This window comes from Vigna unguiculata, chromosome 8 (assembly GCF_037176805.1).
Source record: "Vigna unguiculata cultivar grain cowpea cultivar isolate G323 ecotype 2 chromosome 8, ASM3717680v1, whole genome shotgun sequence".
Taxonomy (NCBI): domain Eukaryota; kingdom Viridiplantae; phylum Streptophyta; class Magnoliopsida; order Fabales; family Fabaceae; genus Vigna; species Vigna unguiculata.
The window spans coordinates 4,423,959-4,439,394 of record NC_140799.1 but is presented as its reverse complement, the minus strand read 5'-3'; the positions used below and the strand labels follow the sequence as shown (position 1 = coordinate 4,439,394).

Genomic DNA, 15,436 nt, shown 5'->3' with positions numbered 1-15,436 from the left:
TCACATTACAGAAGAACTTCAGAAATAAACACTTAAGCTCATAATGGACACATAAACTTACCTCCCTCGTTGTTCTCCTGTGCTAGATCCACCAACCATAGAAAGCCATTCTGCACAATGAATTGTTGCTTCAATATCCTAGACAAAATGAATAGCATTGGGCAGTCTAAACTATTTTGACAAAACCAGAACCTTCTCATTGATTTTTATCAGGATGAGTCCAATCAAGACCTAAATCACTGATGTTACACATTTTCATGTCTCAAAGAAAAACTTTTTATCTGTCTCATGATGATACAATTTTTCATGAATTATTTCCTTATATGAAGAATTTGAAAACTAAAAGATGCTTATACAGTTTTAATAACTTTCAGCAATCACCATGAAACCTATTGCAATAAGATTAGAAAAACTTATAACATCATAAGCCACTTTAATAAGGATATATAAGTGGGTGCTTGGAAGACCATCTCACGTCATTTTTCACATTTAATGTGAAAAACTAGTGCAAGTAGCTTCAAAAATTCATGTATCATTTACGTGATAAATGAGTTAAACACAATAAAACTGAGTATAAACTTCTAATCAAATCATAAATGCAAAATAATCCTAAGGACAAATGAAACATATGCAACACCAAGCCAGAGTGCACTAGCACTAAGTAAACAACTTAACTCAACTTTTTTTAGCTTAGCATAAACATGCTGATATCATAAGCTTATCATAAATGCAAAATAATCCTAAGGACGATATAAACATGTGCAACACCAACCAAGCCAGAGTGCATCCAGCAAACAACTTAATTCACCCCTTATATTCAGCTTAACATGCATGCTTATACTATACGCTTCACCATGATGCTTACATAAATAAACTAAGAAAAATAACTTATTTTGATTTGTTCACAAATTTCCTTTCACCAATTACCATTGACCTATCACAAAAAGATTAAAAAAATATGATAAGGTCATAAGCCTTTTTTAGCACAAGTAAGTAGGTGCTTGTGAAGCCAATCCCACGTAATTTTCACAATTAATGTGGAAACTAGCTTTAAAAGTAATGTATCATACATTAAAAAAAAATGGGTTGGACATGCAACTAAACATAGTATAAAATTACTACAAACTCTTCCAACCAATTCCGAAGGATGTAAAGTGTTCTTCTACATTACATTACACAATGTGGTCATATAAAACAAGCATGAACAACCACAAACTACATCACACTTTGAAATAAGAAAACAATCCAACTCTCAATACCACCAAGCAAGAAAGTATCCCCACTTGCAATGGGCACATGATCACGTGGCTAACTTTTGAAAGGTTACAAAACATGGAAATATAAATATAGTTATATTTGTATATTCAGTATATTGGTCTAGCTTTGGTCAAAATCTGGTACCCTGCATGTCAGATAGACCTAGGCTACACCTGCACATGATGCATGCATGGGCATGCATAGGTATACGTATACTTAGTTGTTGGAACAAATGGGCCAAACTGATATTATTAGGTTTAGGACCCAATTGACTCAAAATAATGCCTTCTGAGGACTTTCTCATAAGCGGTTCTATTTCTATCTGCCACGTTTGGATATGGAGCAGAAGTTAATACCAACTGAACTGCTTCTATCTACCACATTTGTTTTCATTACTACTTCACTCTCAAATCTCAGTAAGTTATTGAGGAAACTATTCTTTTGAGGCACTGCTTCGTTGGTGCTGAATTGTAATTGGTTCACTAATCTCCATCTGATTAGTATTGTACCGTGTGATGTGTTTCAACCAATTATTCAACATTAAACTTAACCTAGATGGGTTCAAATTCCTTATGAAGATCACTTCTTAATACCCTTATTTTATGTTATTCTTTTCATTTGAAAGCAACTTAACAAAGTAGGAAGATGTTTTGGTGAACACAGATTGAGATTAATTTTAATGTGCTCTTTAGCATAAAGAAAAGATGATGATTGATAATAGAAAATGAGAATTAAGCAATGTTTGGAATGTACTGAAACACTACAAAGTTAAATAATGTGTGCGTTGTACAAAGCATCTTAGATTTCCCTTCAATGAGTTTGGAATCTCAACAATAAAATTTGTGATCTTGCAGCAGTAAAATAATACTTCTTCCCACTTATGCCTCTGATTTGATGATGACCACTTTACCTTTAAGTACTTTGACTCAAAAGTTCAATTATTAAAACTAATTACCATGGTACCTCACCCATCATACAAAAACAGATATAGATAAGGACAAAAAAGAGGTGCATTTCCTTGAAAAATTTATGTAATGTTTAAGTGTATGACTGTAATTTACTAATTGCAAATATATATACATATATTTGAGGTTATAAAAACACAAACCATATCAACATAATGTGAAAAATCTATAACATCAAAAAATAGTTTTAATTAAAAGTCAAGTAATAATTTTATGATAATATGAAAATGAAATGTTATAAAAAAACATACTGGAATAGCTAAGCTAATGCTACAAGGATTTGCAGATGAAAAAAAGCACCTACTAAAGAAGCATTAATCAGCAATAATGATGTTAAAAGCTTTAGTTATGATGCAGAATCAACCCATCAACCAATTGATAAGGGAAAACAAGGTTAGCATAATTAATATTGTGAAAGGTAAGAATAAAGCATGATAATACATTTTTTTGTTTCATGATTAACAAACAGATAAGTGGTCCACATAAAATTACCCTTCTTTTGTTTTTCTCATTCACTCCCTTAGTTTGTAGTGCTTTGAGTGCTTGATTAAATTTATGTGGCTTGATTGCTACTAAATCACCTTCTGTTGATATGCATGTGTTGTTGTTATACTGTGTTTTGATAATGTGATTGAAATTGCATACTTTGATTGCTATTAAACCACCTTCTACTGATGTGTATTATGTGTTTTACTTGCTATCTAATCCATTAGGTAATTCTCTAATCGTTATCGTTTTTCTATTATGGCTCATTTGCTTCTGAGCACTACATAATCCATTAGATTAGTTTCTACTTCATTAGATTAGTCATCTGCTAGTACTGTAATTCTTAATTGATTGTATGCACTCTGATGTATAAATGCTTTACACTCTAATATATTATTACTTAATTGCTCATATGCTTTCTGCTTGTATGCACTCTGATCTTAACATAACCTGGTTTCATATTGTGTTGCTGATTATACTTATTGAGCTTTTAATAATGTCATAATTTATGTTGTTATTTTGTGATGTTCCATGCTTGTGTCTGTTTGGTTATGTCACACTCTTGTGCTCTTTTTGCTAATGTCTAAAGGGGGAGAAAGGTCTTGTCTTGTTTCTCTGCTGCATGATCAAATTGGCCATCATAAAAATGGGGGAGATTGTTGAAAGGGGGAGCCTGCTCAATCCAATGAAGCTAATTTTGATGATGTCCAAAGTCTACAAACACCATGTACCACTGCTTTAGGCTTAGTCTTGAATTTATTATTTATATAGGTGATGTATACCTAGGATTACATGTAAGCTAAGCTTGAACTGCATATATTAGCTGCCAAATTCTTGAATATGTGAAATGCATAACTTATTAATAGATTAGATATTTAGTTAATGGATTATCAGAATGCACTGCACTAATGCAGTCAAAATTCACCCACGATAATCAATTAGGTAAAATCCCTAATCAACTAATCTCATAAGCAGAACTCTATTTTAAAAACAAATCTAAAATCAGTTTCAAATACACACAATACTAAATCAAGAAGAGACTTTTATGAGAGATCGAGATACACAAAGTTCTTGCATTCTTGGGAGATCATTCTATCGAGCATTGAACATTCAAGAAGATTGACGATAGATTCAATCTTGGATGGTCAAGTCTGGCATTCGGATAAAATGTCACATCTGCACATTCATTAGGTGTATTTGTTCCTTGTTTTTCTTTTGAATTGTATTTAGGGGGAGTTCTTGATTTGTAGATCTAGTTGCAATTGTGTAGAGACATTGCATCTAGGAGGAGTTCTTGATTTGTAGATCAAGGTCCTTGGTCTTTAGGAACTTGAATTATATAGGTGATGTTGTAATTCTTGTAACTCTACTGATTTAGAGAAATCCTCCTAAGCTTGAGTTGCTTAAGAGAAGACTGATTCATCTTAAATCGAACCAGTATAAAAATTACTGTATTTTCTTGTTTCTGTCAACTTTTATGTCATTCCTAATTAATTGAATTAGTCCACTAACACAAAATTGAAAAACTGTTTATTGAGTTTATAAAAATTAAAGATAATTTTAAAATTATCTTAAAATCAATGAAAGATTAAATAATCAATTCACTCCCCAATATTGGTTGGATTATATATAACACATCTATCTTAACAATTATTTTCAATCATCTTCTTTATTTTTATACTAAATTAAATTAATTTTAAAATTTTCTTTATTTTTATACTAAATTAAATTCATTTTAAAATTTTCTATTCATAGTTAAAATTATCATTATCATATATCTTAATTTAAATTGTTTACTACAACAAAAAAACTTTATTTTAGTTATATGATGATATTTTTAACTAAAAGTTTTATTCTACGATAATTTATCTAAAATTATATTTATTATCAGTTTAGCTATATAAAAATAAATATAATCCAGCTCCTAAAATAACCAATTATGTGTTAGTCCATTATAAGATAATTGAAAAACTCTTTATTGAATTTATAAAGTTTATTGAATTTATAAAGATCGAAGATAATTTTAAAATTTTCTTAAAATCAATGAAAGATTAAATAACTAATTCATTCTCTTTCTTGATTGGATTATATTATATGAGACATCTGTTTTAGTAATTATTTTCAATCATCTTCTTTATTTTTATTCTAAACTAAATACATTTTAAATTTTTTATTGATAGTTAAAATTATCATTATCATATATCTTAATTTAAATTGTTTACTACAACCAAAAAACTTTATTTTAGTTATGTGATGATATTTTTAACAAAAAAATTTATTCTACGATAGTTTATCTAAAATTATATTTATTATCAGTTTAGTTATATAAAAATAAATATATCCAGCTCCTAAAATACTAGATCTTCCTAAAATAAATAAAAGAAATATTCAATCATATATATTAAATATCCTAAAAATAAATGTTGAATCAGATTGAGAAAGTGTAACCTTGGTTATTCTTCTTCCAAACCTCAAATGGCCGCCCCTGGCACAGAGGAAGCCGTTTGCTTGATTAGTAACGTCAAACACTCACCAATGGAAAATGATGTCGAAAACAAGCTCAATAATCACACAGAACAACAACACCAACAAGATGAAATTGAAGACAAAGAAGATGAAGATGTTTCGAGTTCTTTGGATTCTGAAATCAGTGATGCGTTGGACTTGTTAGATTCGAAGGAGGAGGGTGTTGGCTACTCCTTTTCCCCCTCTTCGCGGCGCCCCAATTCTCACGGTGGCCACCGCCACTATTCCTCAACTCTTCAGCCTCGCGCCAATCGCAACCAAAAGTTCTCCGACCGCATTCAAGCCTCACCCTTGGAGGTTTTTTTACATACCTTTTTACTTTTTTTCATTCATGTTGGAAATATAATAATGAATCTAAGTCCCATATTATCTTACATGGAAATATAAGCGTGAATGTAAGTTGCATATTAAGTCCTACGTGTGTAAAGATGAGAAAGTTAGATGGAAGAAGACCTGGATACGGATAAAGTTGGTGTGAATCCCTTACTGGTTACCAGAGATTCTGACCCATCAATTCATAATTGTTAAAAAGCTAAATGGGTATCCCTTATTCGCTCTAGACATCAATTGTTCGGTGAAGAAGTTTGGATTTTTATTTACTTTTTTTATGATTGTTCATAAACCGTGCGAATTAATTAACCTAGGGTTGGTTTTATCAGAATTTGTCGTGCTGGTTAATGTGTGCCATTCTTGATTACCCGCTGGAAATATTAAAGGGGACATTTTGTTATCTATTAAAGATATATTTTTTTTTTTAAATTGTGAGCATGGTGCATGATCTTGTTTTTTTACTCCTGTTTTATTGGCTCTTTTGTGTACCTTTAATATGGACTAGTTTGAATTTGAAGTTGTGTGGTGAATGGTGTTTTTTGGGATTCTGTGTGGTATGCTTGTTTGGTTGAAGTTTTAAATTAGGTGGTTCGTGGTGCAGGAGTGGGAAGGGAGGATGAATGTTGGCATGTCTAACTCTGTGATCACAGCAATTCGTGGAAGTGTTAGAGAAAGTGCCATTGGGAAGACTAAAACTACAGATAAAGCAGACCGAGCAACTGCTGAGCGGGTGAGTAAATGCTGATTTCATGAAATGTGGCACCTAGATTGAGTTTTGTTCTTTTGTTGATTCCTTTTTTACAATTATTATGCAAGTAACTCTGAAGTTTCCTCCAGGCAATTGATCATAAGACGCGCATGATTTTATACAAGATGCTGAACAAGGGTGCCTTTCGTGATATCAGTGGATGCATTTCAACCGGCAAGGAAGTACGTGATATGCCTGGAGCTTTTATTTCCCTTTCTTTTTTCTCTCAATCTTACGATTTAGGTTCTATGATGGTAACATGGTTTGGATAATTGATTATGTGATCTTAAGCCAACATATTTCTGTTTCTTATGATGTTGTTTACTAACAGGCAAATGTTTATCATGCAACTCAATCTCAAGGTCAACCACTTGCAGTAAAAATATACAAAACATCTGTTTTGGAATTTAAGTAAGTATAGCAGATATTTGTTTCAGCTTCTTCTTTTACTGTAAATTGTCTTGAAGACTGAAATGTTGAGAAGGAACTCTATACCTTTGTTTTCTCTCTTTTAAAGAGAAAACTAAAATTTGTATTCAAGTGTACTTGTCTTATTGTTGTCTATTCTCTCTGTTTACCTATATGATATATTCTTGAAGACTTATAGAAAGCTCTGGACCTTAGATGTACTCTATGATGGCTTTTACTAGAACCAGGAACTTGTGAAGTCGTCCTTTTTTGTGCAAATTCTTTTATGAACCATGTGTTTGTCTTAAGGTATCAAGTTTTAATGTGCTCTGAAGAGGTAATCTTTTGTGCATCAATTTTTGCATGCACTACCTTTTCTTTTGCCTTTGAAGTGGCTACTCTTTGAGTGCTTTTGTGCTTGTTCGGTTGGTTGTTTCTAATTAAGAGAAACAAAAGTTTGATTACATGCTTTCTTGACTGTTTCTTTCTTTTACCCTGTTTATATTGGATTGCAGGCTTAAGGCAGCAGGAATTAGGTGTCCTACACCATATCTTCTGCGACTAAATGTTCTGGTTATGGAATTTATAGGTATTGCTTTTGTTCTGAATTTCAAGAATATAATCTGATGTTAATGTGAACAATGTGATTAGTTATTTTTATGTGATATGTTGATCTCAATTATCTATTATTTTATCATTGATTATATGGAACATCAGTGTATAAATGTCTATTTTTGATAAGAAATTTAAAAAAAGAAGAATGATTGAAAAGTGTGATGAATAGTTCTGGTCTTTTTTAGTAGTATTGAAGGTATAACTACATTATTTAAAATCTCTGCTTTTGTTATTTTTTGAAGGAAAATATGGTTGTGCTGCCCCTCGTCTTAAAGATGCAGCTTTATCTTTAGACAAGTTGCGGGAAGGCTATGTTGAGGTGAGCATGGTTTTTGTACTTAGAACCTTTTAACGAGTGTCTTAAACATTATGATGCTGGGATGCTATAGTATACGGTTTCTATTTTTGGTTACTTGTCTAAAAGAGGACACTGTTTAAAACACTCTTTTGAGTGCACTCTATTAGGGGTTGAGATTAATTACAAATTTGTCTGTTCCATTTATTTAGTGATTATCATTCATGTTTTTCTAGTTTTTATCTAATAAATTTGAACCAATAATACAGAGTGTTGCTAGCATTGACCGATATTGTTAATGTATTAAAGTTTTATATCGTCTGTGGAGTGGAGTTTCTTTTAGGGACTCCTAATAGAAACACTTCTGCCACACATTTCTTCTAGGTTTCCTTCGTAATAGAAACACTTCTCTTTTAGGTTTCTAAGAGTAATCCAACACTTTGGGTTGAAATCATTTGAGTGTTTCTTGTTTCAGATTATTATTGCAATGCGGACATTGTATCAGAAATGCAAATTGGTGCATGGAGACCTGAGTGAATATAATATACTATATTATGAGGTGAACAATTCCTTTCTCCAGTTTATCTTTCATTGGTTGAATGTCAATATGCCAATAGTCAATTCACATGTTCTTTTTTTGATAGGGTCACTTATATATTATTGATGTTTCTCAAGCCGTTGAACATGAACACCCCCATGCCCTAGATTTTCTGCGTGAAGATTGTGTTCATGTATCTGTAAGTATTTCCAATTTTTAGATGTAATTATAGATTCCTGGTCCATTTCCTTAATCAGCGAGGGAATGTGAAGGGTGTGATTGAGTGACTTCTTGGCCTGCAGGATTTCTTTAAAAAGCATGGTGTTGCGGTCATGACGATAAGAGAATTGTTTGATTTTATTGTTGATGCAACAATAGCTGATGATGCTGTGGATAGTTACTTGGAAGAGGTATTTGGCTTTGTTATATTATGGCTTATGATTAGTGACCAACTTCAAAGAGACCTTAAATGGTTTTTGCAATATTTGTAGATGCAACGAAAAATTTTGGCAAGAGGAGATGTATCCGTAGAGGATGAGATTGCAGACTCTGTATTTGTGCAGGTAACTTGCCTTGTTATGCAACTTTATTTTTTAGTTATTATCCTTAACTGAATTGTTGGCTAAGCTTGGTGAAAAAACTAAGAAACTAAATATAACTATTGTTGTAATATTATGTGTGAGCATTGAAATATCATATTTGAGCAACATCTAAGAGCGTGACCGTATTGGTGAAAAAACTAAGAAACTAAACATAACTATTGTTGTAATATTATGTGTGAGCATTGAAATATCATATTTCAGCAACATCTAAGAGCATGACCGTATTATATGCTCTTAGCTCGAGTAGTCTGTGTCCAGAAATGACTTTACACTCTGGGGCCTTGACCCTCTTTCTTGTATACCCTTAATCTTGTTTCCAACACACTAATGTGGGACTTGTGCTCCACTACTTCGTTAGTATATAATGGAAGTAGAAATCCATGCTTTATTCTTATTTAACCCTCCATTCCCTTTCTTATTTTCTTTCCAATGAGTGTGTGGGCTTGATTTTTACAAACATGTTAATCTTTTCTGTTCTTTCTTACATGTTTAATTTGTTGAACTATTGTTACAGTCTTTCATTCCAAAGACACTTGATGATGTTGAGAATGCTGAGGAGGATGTACAACGGATAACAAGTTGGAAGGACACTAAAGATTTATACTACCTGACCATTACTGGGCTTAAACATGCTCTGTCACTAACACAGTCTTCACAGCAAAAGACCCTATTGCAGAAATCAAGTGCCACAAAAGATTCACCGATCATATCTGATGATAAATCAAACAGCTTGGAGGATGATGCTGATGTTCAATCTGATGAGGAACAAGATGACGAAAGTGATTCTGAAGAGGATTCATCCTCAGAAAGTGAAACAATGGATCCTGCAAATACAAAAGCTGCTAGAAAAGAGGCTAGGAAAGACAATAAGAGAAAGGTGAAAGAGGAGAAAAGAGAAGCACGGAAAACTAAAGTCCATAAAGCTGTTAAGAAAAGAAAGAAAAAGTTGGCTAAAGCACGCAAGACCAGATAGATTAGATAGTAGTTATTTAATGTTTGATTTTATATACAACCTGATACAGTAGATGTTAAAAGAATGAGTAATTTTGTTCACTCCTATCATTGTATTAACTGCTTTTATTATCTACACTTTCTATTTGTATTAAGTTGAATGGAAGTGCTTAATGGAAAATAACTTCTAGATACACTTCCTTTTAGTTTTATTCAAGCTTAAAAAATAAATATGTTGTAACATTAAAAAAATGTCAGTTTCAAAAGTTAAATACTTTGAAGATTGAACTTCGAAGAAATAATGTCATCTCTGACACCTCTTGTTTCAAAAAAATGTATTTGAATATTGAGATATAAATAAATCATTTGCTGTCCATTATTTACTGCTTTTTGGAGTTTAGTAATTTTTTTTAAAGTTTTCCTATCCTTATTGTTTTTCTGTCAACAATATTACATCCTTGTATGGTTTATTTATCTTAATCGGTGATGTGTAAATATATATATATATATATATATATATATATATATATATATATATATATATATATATATATATATAATGGTAAAAAAGTAAGAGAGACACTTGTTAATAAAAGTAAGTGGGAAGAAGAGTTCATGAGCTTACACACACCACCATCCTTAACTTCTTCGACAGACAGCCACCAATGCCACCTCAAGTCACCATTAATCGTTTACTATTTTCTGTGCGAGTAGGAGATATTAGCTATATTACGCACAATTTTTGTCACCTCTTCTTCTGTTTTTTCTTTTTGGAAGGATTAAAATAATATTTTTTTTATTTTCTATTAGAACGTTATATATAATATGATTTCCTCTTGACATGACGCAGTTGCATTTCAAAAATCAATAATATTTTTAACTCCAGTCACAGAGTTAATTCATGATATGCATGTAAATGAAAAGGTTAAATAGCATATTTGATATTATCACAATTATCAATTTACTTTCCATAAGTTCAACAAATTCGTATCATAATACATAATATTACACGAAATTCAAAACATAAATATTAATTTTAGTACAGATGTATTATTTTCTTTTATTAATATTTTATTTTGTTCTAGCATTTTTCTCCTCCAGAACTAATAATGTAACATTTAAAAACATTTTTCTCTCTACCTTATTCGTTCGTATGTTAAATATAATGTGTCACTCTTCTGGCATAAATGGAAATGATTTTACATTTCTATATGATATGCACCCGAATAATAAACATATTTGTTATAGTTTCTATTTTTTTTTAAGTTTATACTGATGAAGATACATGCGTGTATGTGTTTCAAAAAAAATAATTAAATCAAAAAAATAATTAAATTTATAAATTTGTCATTTGATCACTTAAAGGGTAAAATTGATAAAAATATTGGAGGTAGACTAAATATGGAAATATATCAACACAATATTCACACTGATATAGTGCCAATCCAGAATGGGATATGATTGACAAATCACATCTAATCAAGGGATTCATTTAGCATGTTTATAGAAATCATTTTCTGTTAATTGATATGTAAATAATTTGTTCCCGTAAACATAGTTGATGTAATATGTATATATATCGTTGATTCATTGTTAAACATCATCACAAATTCTCCCACTGATACTTTCTGATACAGTTTGATATGGTCTCAGAGCAAGATCTATGGGAAGAAGGAAAAGTTGATTAACCTAAGGGTGAACATGAAGCAAAGACAGGTGATAAAGGGAAACATGTGTTTTCTCCTTATAAGCTCAATTCAAATGACAATCTAGGAAACATAATTACTCAAGTTCAACTACGAGGCGAGAACTATGCGGAATGGGCCCGTGCCATGCAAACATCCTTACCTGCTAGAAGAAATTGGGGGTTCGTTGAAGGCGTTGTTGAACGACCCAAAGAAGTAACAACAAAACTTGAAGATTGGTGGACAATCCAATCTATGTTGATTTCATGGATTTTGAATACCATAGAGTCACGATTGTGCTATACAATATCATATGCAGAAAATGCAAAGGAACAATGGAGCGACATCTAAGAAAGGTTCTGAATTGCAAATGGCCAAAGGATACATCAACTTCAATAAGAATTGGCAGGTTGCAAGCAAGGATGAATGGCCATAATTGAATACTATGAAAAGTTGAAAGTGCTATGGGATAAGCTCGCTAATTATGAGAAAATTCCAGTACGCACATGTGCCAACTACACTTGTAATTTGTCCACCAAGCTGGAAAAATGAAAAGAAGAAGAAAGGGTGCACAAGTTTCTTATGGGGTTAGATGATGCCACATATGGAACGGTGCGCTCAAGCTTGTTCACATGCGATCTTTTGCCTTCTTTGAATCGAGTATACTCTATCATAATCCAAGAGGAACGTGTCCAAATGATTACAAGAACACAAGAAGAACGAGGTGAAATAATGGGTCTTATGACAAATGCAAAGCGAAGAACTCGCTGGGAAACCAAGGACAAAAATCAAACCTATAGCAATTGTAGCAGATCAAGACACATTGCTGAAAATTGCTTCCAATTGATTAGATACCCCGAATGGTGGGGGCAAAAGACCCAAAACTAATGGCAAAGCTAGTGGAATGTCCAAGAGGAATGAGGGAGAGGAGCAAGTTTGAAAGCCAGTGTTGCACAAACACATGCAATTGGTGGTGCAACCGAACCAATGATAAACACAGACAAATATGATCTTGTTGGATAAACAATTGAACAATGGCAAAAGTTGGTAGACATGATGAATAAAGGAGAAAATAATGAGAAATTAGGTATTTACAAATTTGCACCCTGGATTATTGATACAAGAGCCTCAAATCATATGAATGAAAGCATGGAAGAAACGCATAATGTGCATGATATTCTGCTATGTCCAGTTGGATTGACCAATGGAGAACACACAAATGCAACAAAGGAAGGAACTGTGTACTTAGGGGGACAGCTGAAACTTGCCAATGTTCTATTTGTCCTGAATTTGAACTTCAATTTTCTATTTATATCGTAACTTTTAGATGAGTCAAATTGTGTTATACAATTTACTAATACATTGTTTGTATTGCAGGACCACATTTTGAGGATGGTGATTGGAGTGGGTAAACGTAAAGATGGGCTTTATCACCTCTGTGGTGCTTAGAGACTACAAGTTAACAAGGCAGACAATGTAGATTGTATGGAATTATGGCACAAGTGCTTAGGACATCCATCCTTTAAAGTTACAAAACTCATTTATGGGTTTGGTAAAAATAAATTTGAGAATTGCAATATATGATTAAGAGCTAAACAATGCAAAGAAAAATTTCCCATTAGTGAATAAAGAGCCAATGGTATTTTTGAAATGATACATTGTGAGTTGTAGGGTCCTTATAAAACTCCATATTCATGTGGTGCTCATTATTTTATGACTATAATGGACGGTTTTTTTCGCAGTGTGTGGATGTACCTACTTGTCGATAAAAAGGAAGTATCAAAATTCCTCCTTAATTTCTTTGCTTTAGTCAAGAGACAATTTAATAAAAGTGTAAAAGTGTTTCAAGTAATAATGGTATTGAGTTTCTTGGCTTGAAAAATTACTTCTTGGATTAAGGAATAATATTTCAAACCTCTTGTGTCTACACACCACAACAAAATGGGAGAGTTGAGCAAAAACACATGCATATTTTAAATGTTGCACGTGCACTAAGATTTCAAAAGTGCTGAATGAGAAAACTCCCTTTGAAGTACTTTATGGAAAGCCTCATCCTTTTCAACATTTGGGAATATTTGGGTGCTTATGTTGTACACACAATAAGGGAAGACAAGGTGACAAATTTGCTCCCAAAGGTAAGAAATGTATTTTCATAGGCTATCCCTATGGGGAAAAAAAGGGTGGAAAGTGTTTTTCCTTCAGTTGACCACATACAGAAGACAGATAATACCTGGAATCTGCCACATTTAACGATTTTTTCTCAGGAAGATGAAGATGGTTTCTATCATGGTAGGTCCCTCGAAGTCAAGGGGGACATGATACCACTAACACAACTTCTAAGGCCAATGATGTTGTGCCTTTGTTACATTCTTCCAACAACATAGTGCCAGTGACCATGGATGATGTGCCCTCATCCACTGAACCTACCGACACAACACCTATAACTCATGATATTGAGGATGATCAAAATAATGATTGCCCCAAGCTAGTGACATGCAAGTAATCTCTTCACTCAACAACTCAAGAGACTTGCCAACTACAGAAACTAACCGATTGGGTCGAGGGCAGCGACTTAGGCAGCCTTCCTCATGATTGAGGGACTACGTGACCAACACTATCCATCGAATAAGCCCATTTGCATGTTTGCCTACACCATTTCCATCCTTAGGTAATCCTTATTGTATTACGCAATATGTGAATTGTAATAACTCATCCATCGCACATCGTAGTTTTCTTGTTGCTATTGAATAGGAAACTGAACATTTGACATATAAAGAAGCTATGAAAGATGTCAGGTGGCAGAAAGCAATGAAAGATGAAATTTCTGCACTAGAGAACAACCAAACTTGGGAGTTAGCGAGGCTCCCTCCTGACAAAAAGGCTCTTGGATCAAAATGGGTTTACAAGATAAAAAGAAAGTCAGATGGGACGGTGGAAAGGTTTAAGGCACGGTTAGTCGTTCTCGGAAATCATTAAGTTGAAGGATCAACTACATGGAAATGTTTGCACCGATGGCCAAAATGGTGACTATTCGTATTGTCCTCGCGGTGGCTACTGCCAAACACTGGGAATTACACCAATGGATATGCATAATGCCTTCTTACATGGTGATTTGTAAGAAGAAGTCTTTATGAAACCACCTCCTGGTTTCACTATTTCTTGACCTGGACTAGTTTGCAAACTATAATAGTCACTCTACAAACTTAAGTAGGCACGCCGTTGTTGGTTCGCTAAACTGTGTCAAGCACTCAAAGGCTATGGGTTCATACAATCCCTCTATGACTACTCCTTATTTGTCTTGAACAAGTTCAAGATAAATATTGTTGTTTTAGTATACGTGGAATATCTTACACTACAAGAAAACTAGGAAATAATGACCAAAAATTCAGTCACTAAATGACTAAAATTGGTCACTGATGAAAATAGTAACCGATTTAGTGACCAACAAAATCGATCACTATTTTGTTCGTCACTGATTTATAATGACTTAATTAGTGACCACATTAGTGATCGAATCTGTGACCTAATCTGTGACCTAATCTGTGACCGAATCAGTGACCGAATCTGTAATTGAATCAGTGACCAAATTTTTGATTGAAACAATGATTGTATTTATGATACAAGTAATGACTGAATTAATGACTAGAAATGATTGCCATGCAATTAAACATTTCAAGGCTTATCTACATACATGTTTTCATATGAAGGATTTGGGTCCACTCAAATACTTTCTTAGGGTTGAGGTTGCTCACTCTAGTTCTGGAATTTATCTTTGCCAAAGGAAATATACCTTAGACATCCTTCGTGAAACCAATCTTTTAGGTGCCAAACCTGTTGCTACCTTGCCTAAACAAAATTTCCACCTTGCCCTTGCCGATGGACCAAATTTAACCCATCCTGACCGCTATCGTCGTCTTGTCGATCATCTTATTTATTTATGCTTCACGAGACCGGAATTATCTTATTGTGTTCACATGCTATCACAGTTTATGCAACAACCAAAAGATGATCATTGGAATGCAGCTCTACG

General features: G+C 33.1%; 1 protein-coding gene and 1 pseudogene across 1 annotated transcript; both read left to right on the top strand.

Annotated features, from left to right (window-relative positions):
• The first annotated feature begins 5,136 nt into the window (after nucleotides 1-5,136).
• LOC114193177 (uncharacterized) lies at nucleotides 5,137-9,917 on the top strand. The gene is made up of 11 exons (XM_085665384.1): nucleotides 5,137-5,531; nucleotides 6,166-6,294; nucleotides 6,402-6,494; nucleotides 6,644-6,723; nucleotides 7,236-7,309; nucleotides 7,578-7,654; nucleotides 8,106-8,189; nucleotides 8,275-8,367; nucleotides 8,471-8,578; nucleotides 8,660-8,731; nucleotides 9,285-9,917. Exons 1-11 carry the CDS (start codon nucleotides 5,184-5,186, stop codon nucleotides 9,741-9,743), a joined length of 1,617 nt encoding a protein of 538 aa, XP_085521510.1. The 5' UTR covers nucleotides 5,137-5,183; the 3' UTR covers nucleotides 9,744-9,917.
• A 1,079-nt stretch (nucleotides 9,918-10,996) lies between these two features.
• LOC146884037 (uncharacterized) lies at nucleotides 10,997-12,294 on the top strand (annotated as a pseudogene).
• Nucleotides 12,295-15,436: the final 3,142 nt, after the last annotated feature.

What these genes read in the sequence shown, in the direction of transcription:
- LOC114193177 (XM_085665384.1), top strand. Translation starts at nt 5,184, where the DNA reads ATGGCCGCCCCTGGCACAGAGGAAGCCGTTTGCTTGATTAGTAACGTC. An exon ending in TTCAAGCCTCACCCTTGGAG is followed by an intron (nt 5,532 to 6,165) that starts GTTTTTTTACAT and finishes TTCGTGGTGCAG; the next exon opens with GAGTGGGAAGGGAGGATGAA. An exon ending in TGCGGGAAGGCTATGTTGAG is followed by an intron (nt 7,655 to 8,105) that starts GTGAGCATGGTT and finishes TTCTTGTTTCAG; the next exon opens with ATTATTATTGCAATGCGGAC.